Raw genomic sequence first — 7,008 nt, 5'->3', positions numbered from 1 at the left:
GTTGAAAGCCCTGGGTCTGAGGTGATTGTGGCCTGGGGCTGGAAGTCGGGACTCCCGGGTTCTTTTGTCTCTGCTGGGGGTCTTCGTGCCAGCCCCGCAGACCGGTACTCGGCACCCACCTGGCGTTGTGCATTCGCTGTGGAGCCCGATTCCTCATCGGCTCTGAGCAGCCCCTGGCTTCGGCAGGAGCAAAGGGCTCGAGGCCTCTGCAGATGTGCTGGGCTGTCCTCTGTCCACATCAAGTTGTGGGCCGGAGCTCTGGGGTCCTGCCTGTGCGGTGCCCCGAGTTCCACTCCCCTGCCCTTGAGTGCGATGGGGGCCGGGGTGGGGGCAGTGCCCAAGCACTGAGCGGCGGCCTGGTTTCGTGCTCGCGTTTCCCTTATAGCCCACACCCCTGTCACCCTGCCCTGCAGGCCAGGCTACCCCTGGACAAGCTATGTGGGTAGAGCTGGCTGGGGGGAGGATTGTGAGGGTCTTGTCATCTTGCCCTGTCAGGTGAGGCATGGGAGGGTGGGGGGTTTCCAGGATTCAGACAGTCCAATATACAGCCTTGTCCTCTGGTTTCCTTTTCCTACTACAGACCCTTGAAAGTGGAACGAGGCCGGAAAAAGTCTGACACAATCCACGAGAGAAGGATGGAGAAGAAAAAGGGTGAGAGCGGTGCTCTGCCGGTCTGGGTGGGAGAGGGCAGGGGGGATGCTTTTCTGGGCAGGGCAGGTTGCCACAACATGGGGGTTTAGGGGCATCGTTCTGAAAGCATCTGGTGCGGTGCCCTGACTGGAACCTGTGGGATGTTGCTGATGGGCTGCCAGGGCAGGGGGCTGCTTTGAGGTGTAACGGAGCGAGGGGTCCTCTGCTCTGAGTGCATTCCCGTAGCAGGCTCCGGGGAAGGGGAGGGGAGGGGGTCCTCTGCTGCGAGCCCAGCCCGGTCACAGGCCCAAGACCCAGAACATCCAGGGTGGGGCTGAGCGATGCCACGTGCTGTCCTGCTGGAGGCATACACCTCACGCTAGCAAGCAGGGTCAGTCTGTAGGAGGCTGATCTCTGCTGCCTCTGTCTCAGAGCCCACAATCGAAGAGAAACTCCAGAAGCTTCACAGCGAGATCAAGTTTGCCCTGAAAGTTGATAACCCGGTGAGTACTGGCACGGTGGGGGGTGGAATCCAGGGAGCCTTGGGGTCTGGCTCTCCTGCCCCATGCAGGCATCCCAAACTAGCCTGTGCGCACGTGTGCAATGCTCCCTGCCCCCACACTTGCTCGCGATGCTGGTAGCACTTTGTCCTCACCATGCACAACCCTGCAGGGCTGTGCAAGGCAGCATGAGCACCCCCCTCTTGCTGTCACCAGTCATCTGCCCTCTTTCCCTGCCTGCTCGATTGTGTATAGCAGCCCCCTTGGCTGAAGCCTTGCAAGCACATGCCCGGGCTCGCAGCTCTGGCATGCTTGCTGAAGGCTGGCCCAAGTGGAGCACTCCCTGCTCTTCCCCTGTCCACGCAGACACCCTCCGAGCTGGTGCCAGGGCCTGCCAGTTGTTTCAAAATCTGTGTTGTGCTAGAGTTCGGCATCGTGTCCTGTTCTTGTGGGCTGCCCAGCAACGGATTGATGCCTCTGGAGGAGCAGTGCTCAGCTTGGCCCCTAGATGGTGCCACCATTTCTCCTTGAGCTTCCCCAAGATGTGCCACCAGTCTCGGCTCCTGGCCTGACTGGGTGCTCACCAGATGTGGGTGAACCTGGCACCCTCAAGGGGAGGCCCAGGAGAAGGCCAGAGCCAGTCCCAGCTGCTTGCAATCTTGGCTGCTGCAGGCTTTGCCTGTGTCTGCTCCTCAGCTGTACCCCGGGGATGAAGAGCGTTACCTTTATAGGAGCAGAGAAATGTGAAGCTGGAAGGGACCTTGAGACCACCTGGTGCAGGCCTCAGAGCTGAGGCAGGATCTAGTGGCAGGTGCTCCCTAACAACATAGGGCAGCAAGGGACCTCAAAGGACCAGTTAGCCCACCGCTGCTCCAGCCAAGGTCCCCCCCTGTCTCTACTTGCAGGTTGCCCAAGCACCCGATGACAGGGATTCCCCTGCCCCCATTGGGAAGCTGATCTGATGCTGAGTCACCCTCCTGGTTAGAAAGTCCTTCCTGCCACCTAACCAGCATCTCCCTTGTTGCAGTCTCAGCTCACTCCTGCTTGTCCTGGCCTGCGTGGGCACAGGGAACGGTTGCTCACTGTGTGTAATTGAAGTGTGGAACTCATTGCCACCCGGTGTAGTAGAAGCTGACAATTTAGCCAGTTTCACAGAGGGTGGAGGACATACTTGGAGGAAAGGGGCCTCAGGAGCTATTGAGCACAGGAGTGAGGGGCACGGCTTCTGAATCAGAACTTCCTAGACCTTAAATGCTGGAGGCTGCAAGTGAGAGAGGAGCAGGGGAAAACCCCTGGTCAGACCCAGTTCACTCCCTTTCAGCATCCGCTGTCTGCCACTGTGCGACACAGGAGACAACTAGAGGGACCCAGGGTCTGACCCAGTAAATGTCAGTTCTTATTTTCTCTCTGTACCAGTGCTTTCTGTCCTGGATGGGCAGTACCAAATCCCTCTCTGTATCAAATCTTGACCATATAACCCATTCTTCCCCATTTAGCCTGACTTTTTGCAAACCTCCAGCCAGGTAGCCACAGCTGGGTCCTGTGTCCTAGTGCTTCTACCTTTTAGTGAGCAGGCTTTGCCATGCTGCATAGTGAGTCCAGAGAGGGATGAAGCAAACCTCTCTAGCTTCCTGAGCTCTCTGACCTCACTTCTTTGCCTACAGGACATCAAGAGATGCCTGAGTGCACTGGAAGAGCTGGGAACACTGCAGGTCACCTCTCAGATCCTCCAGAAACACACTGATGTGGTGGCTACGTTGAAAAAGGTGCCATGGAGAGGGGACGTGGGTGAGAGGGGAGGGGTGTGTACATGCATCTCACTCTTGGGCAAGGGCCACCTTGTTCCCAAGCTGCTGTCTGACGCTCCCTGTGCCTGTGGCAGATCCGCCGCTACAAGGCGAACAAGGATGTAATGGAGAAGGCCGCCGAGGTTTACACCCGCTTGAAGTCACGTGTCCTGGGACCAAAGCTGGAGGCCATCCAGAAAGCCAACAAAGCTGGGTCAGAGAAGGACAAGGGGGATGCAGAGAAGGACCAGGAGAAGCTGGCAGGAGGCGAGACACGGAATGAGAAAGGAGAGGAGGAGACGAATGCTGGTAACGTGGGTGCAGGCTCTTAGGAGGGGCCTGTTGCTTTCCTGGTGCCTTTCACAGGGCTGATTCTCGCTCCCTGTGGCAGCCCTTGTGGAGGGCCTGTCTGGTGGCTTCTGGAGGCAGGAGGAGGGGGTCCCAGCATGGGGAGCTAGAGGAGATGCCTCTGGAGGTGCAAGTCTGCAATGGTGGCAGGTGTGCAGGCCCCCAACTTCCTGGGAGATCCTTGAACTCCATCTCCCATGCAGGGCAGGTGCCAGGCAGCCTTGGAGCACCATTTTGTTCAGGTTTTAATACCATAGGGTCATGATGGATTAGAGCTAGCCCCTATGTGAGAAGTTTGGGGGAGCTTAGGGGCTCCAAGCCCTGTGCTTGGGGTAGGATGGTGTTTCCCTGCCCCAGTGAGGGGGTTGGCCTGACCCTGGTCCTTCCTGTGTGCGTGGTGTGTTAGTACGTAGCTAATGCAGCCCTAATGTGTTGGGCCCTGCAGTGCATATCTCCCCCTCTGCCCCATCAGCTGATGGCTTTGCCCTCCTTGCAGCATCAGGGTTCACAGCCCAGGATCCTACCCCCACCCCTACCCCTGCCAGCCAGCTCTGCGGGCATGGAGTGATGGTTGGGGCGTGTGCCCTTCTCCTGAGTGAGGAATGCTGATGGGGTGGCCTCAGAGTGAGGGGGCAGTCGAGCTGCCCTCGGGGCCTAGCAGCCAGGCCCTCAAGCACCCATCTGTCTTCTCCCTCCCAGACCTGCCAGGCCCTGTGAACGGCGAATCCATGTCCCAGAAAGGGGAGAACGCTGAGGAGAAGGAGCGGGACAAAGCGGCAGGAGCAGGCGACAGTCAGTGCGAGGCCCCCACCGAGGACACGCCCAACGAGTGAGCAGCAAGCACTGGGAGGGCAGGGCCTGCCGGGGGAGCTCTGAGCACTGGCCTCACTGGGCAGGGTGGCCGTGTGCTGCTGTCTGGGGCCACGGTGCCTCTCCAGGGCACGTGCCCATTCACAACAGCACTGAGGCCGGACCTGCTCTGGGGACAGGGGTCCTGCTAGCCCAGCCTCTCTGGCCTGTGCCATTTCCCCCCCCCCCAAACTCCCACCATGTGGCAGTGGTGTCTGTCATGATCATTACGAGCTGGGGAGGCAGTGATAAGCACATTCCTGTCCTCATGCTTGTCCATCACAGCAGGGTTGGGGCAGGCACTTGGGTGGCCTGCGGTGCATGGAGGGAGGTGCGGCAACCGCAGCCTCCAGCCCCACCCCCACGGGAAGTGTGACAAGTCTCTTGTGTTTTTCCTGCCAGCGCGCCAGACTATCCCGAGACTGACAGGCCTGGCCCAGACAGGGAGAGGGTCCGTGCTGCATCAGAGTCCGTGGATGACAATGAGGAGAGCTGAGACCATGGCTGGCGTGGAGAACACCGCAGCGTTGCCCCGCCGCCACGGAGACCGGCCTCTGCCTTGCCCCGTGTTTCAGAGTCACTTCACTAAGCCACACAGTAGATGATGTCTAGGTCTTGTCCCTGCCCCTGCTCCTGGGACCGCCGAGAACTCTGGGGAGAGCCGCGTGTCGTTTGTACTTGTCCCTCTGTTTGGTTCTGGTTTTTGTTGGTTTTTTTCCCCCCTCGTCCCCCCACCCCGTCCCCACCCGATTCCTTGTGATTGCAGCCGACATGAAATGACTATAAAGGGTTTTTTAATGAACGCTCTCCCTCAGCCGTCTGTTTGTCTCGCTCTGCTGCTGGCTGCAGCTCACAGGGATGGGCAGGAAGCAGGTGCCCATGGTTTCTGCCCAAGTGGCCACACTTGGGGATGGGCACTGGAGAATCACACCAAGCTAATTCCTGCCCAGCACCGGAGTCTGTGCCCCTCTCTGCCAGCCAGGGACCCCAGGGTGGCTACCCGTTCCCAGCTGGCTTTGGACAGTTGCATCCTGGACCCCTGCCTTTTCCAGCAGGAGTGTGTGGCCCAGAGCAGACCTTGACACCAGGCTGGCTCTCTAGGGCTAAAACTTCCAGCTGGCAGGGACCAGAAGGCACCAGCCTGGTGTGAACATCCTTTTCATTGTGGGTTCTCGTGACCGCCCTTTGTGTGGCCGTGCTGTGCAGCTCAGGCTCCCCCAACCTTGTAAGCAGAAACCATCCCAGCAGCCAGCACCCTGTGCTCCCCCAATCTGAAGCCCTCGGCCCTATCCTGTGGCGTCTGTGGGCTGCCGGAGACGCCCAGTTTGGCTCTCAGCGTCTCATTCCTCCAGCAGGAGGACGGAGCGTTCTCTGGGGCTACTCCGCTGGCTGCAGAGGGGGCTGGAGGTGAGGGATAGCTGCTACTCGGTACCTGTTGCTCGGGGGAGCAGGGGCAGCCGGCAGGGTTGGATCTGTTTGTCTCTGTCTGCCTGTCTTTTTTTTTTTTTTTTTTTTTGCAAGGATCTGAAGCTTTTGTACCTGTACAATAAAGACTTGCCCAGCTGACAAGGAGGCCATGTGTCAGCCTGTTGTTTGCCCTGCAGTCCAAGCACAGCATTGTGGGGCCTTGCCCCGGTGCCAGCTGGGGGAACCCAGCTGTGCTCAGCACCCTGCCAGTTTGTGGCAGCCTAGGGGCTTGGGCCTCTTGCCACCGCCTCATGCCTTGTGTTTCTATGCACAAAACCCAAATAAAAGCCCAGGGCCTTTGACCCGGTGAACACCAGCCCAGCTGCAGCCAGCACGGGGCAGGCTCTGTGGAGGTTACTTGAGTTCTCTACGCCTGCGTGGGGTGAGGGGGAGAGCCGTGATTCCTAAGCGGGGCTCTGTGCAATCCTTTCCTATGAGCCCTGCAGGGTGCAAGCACCTACACATGGCTTCCAAGATGCACCTGATGAGTCCCAAGGGGAACGAGCTGTGGCGCTGTCTTTTGAGCTCTGCCACAGATGAGGGGCTCTGGTATTTTTCCATTGTTGAGAAATGAGTGAGAGCAAAGAGCGGGCATGTTCTGGGCTGGGGGGCTGGAGTCCAACCGGGCCAAGAACCACTGGGGTAGGGGTCCTGCCAGCTGGGTGCTGGGGATGGGTCTGCACAGCACACCCCTTGCTGGAGAAGCAGCGCATGCTGCCCTGAACCGATGCCCTCTCCCCTGACTTGCCCCCTTCAGTGGGCAGAGCTGTTGTCTGAGCAGGAGGGGCAAGGCTGTGTTGGGTACTGCCTTTTGCTCCAGCTGGTATTGAGACAGGAGAAGCTTTTAAGTCCAGGCTGAGCCTTCCCAGAGGGGCTTGTAGGTTATAAACGGACCAAGCAAGCAGTGCTTTTTCCGCTCTTCACCCTTTCTCTTCATTTCACAAGACAAGGGACATGGCCAAGGGCACAGGGCGCCAGTGGAAAAGCCAAGAATTCATCCCTTGCCTCCCAAGGTTGAGCTGACAGCCCATCAAGTCAACCTTCGATGGCCATTAAGATGGGTCCATCTCCCCTTGCTGAGACCCTGCCCCTGTCTGCACTAAGCAACAGCTCATGGCATCTAGAGGGGTTGCATGGCAGAAAACCCGGGAGCTGCAGTCTCCTGGGTTTGGGCCAAATCCCTGGTGATAGAAACAGGGTGAGACACACCTTCCCCTGCCCTCTGCACTTTTGGCCCTGCTAGCCAGTGGCTTTGTTGCAGTGCTCGGGGCAGGGTGAGGAGAGGGGGCCTCAAGCTGAGTTGGGCTGCAGCCAAGATGGACGTGGCAGGAGCCTCAGGGCTGCACTCACTTTTGTAGTTGTTTTTCTTTCTGGGAACCTGTAGTCCAGTGAGCTCCAGGCTCTCTTGTACATGCATGTGCGCACGC

At 58.8% G+C, this 7,008-nt stretch overlaps 1 protein-coding gene across 1 annotated transcript in view; it reads left to right on the top strand.

The window, feature by feature from the left end:
• LOC109324855 (hepatoma-derived growth factor-related protein 2) overlaps nt 1–5,687 on the top strand; it is a gene marked incomplete at its 5' end in the record, with an annotated part of 13,112 nt that extends 7,425 nt beyond the window's left edge. The window contains 6 exons of the mRNA XM_019556955.1: nt 581–651; nt 1,063–1,133; nt 2,795–2,896; nt 3,013–3,226; nt 3,965–4,094; nt 4,517–5,687. Of these exons, the coding sequence (XP_019412500.1) occupies nt 581–651; nt 1,063–1,133; nt 2,795–2,896; nt 3,013–3,226; nt 3,965–4,094; nt 4,517–4,610 (682 nt within the window). The remainder of the gene's footprint in view (nt 1–580; nt 652–1,062; nt 1,134–2,794; nt 2,897–3,012; nt 3,227–3,964; nt 4,095–4,516) is intronic.
• Nucleotides 5,688–7,008: the final 1,321 nt, after the last annotated feature.

This window comes from Crocodylus porosus, unplaced genomic scaffold (assembly GCF_001723895.1).
Source record: "Crocodylus porosus isolate Cpor-Errol unplaced genomic scaffold, CroPor_comp1, whole genome shotgun sequence".
NCBI lineage: Eukaryota > Metazoa > Chordata > Crocodylia > Crocodylidae > Crocodylus > Crocodylus porosus.
Note: the sequence above shows the minus strand (reverse complement) of the source record. Positions and strands in the feature narration are given on the sequence as shown.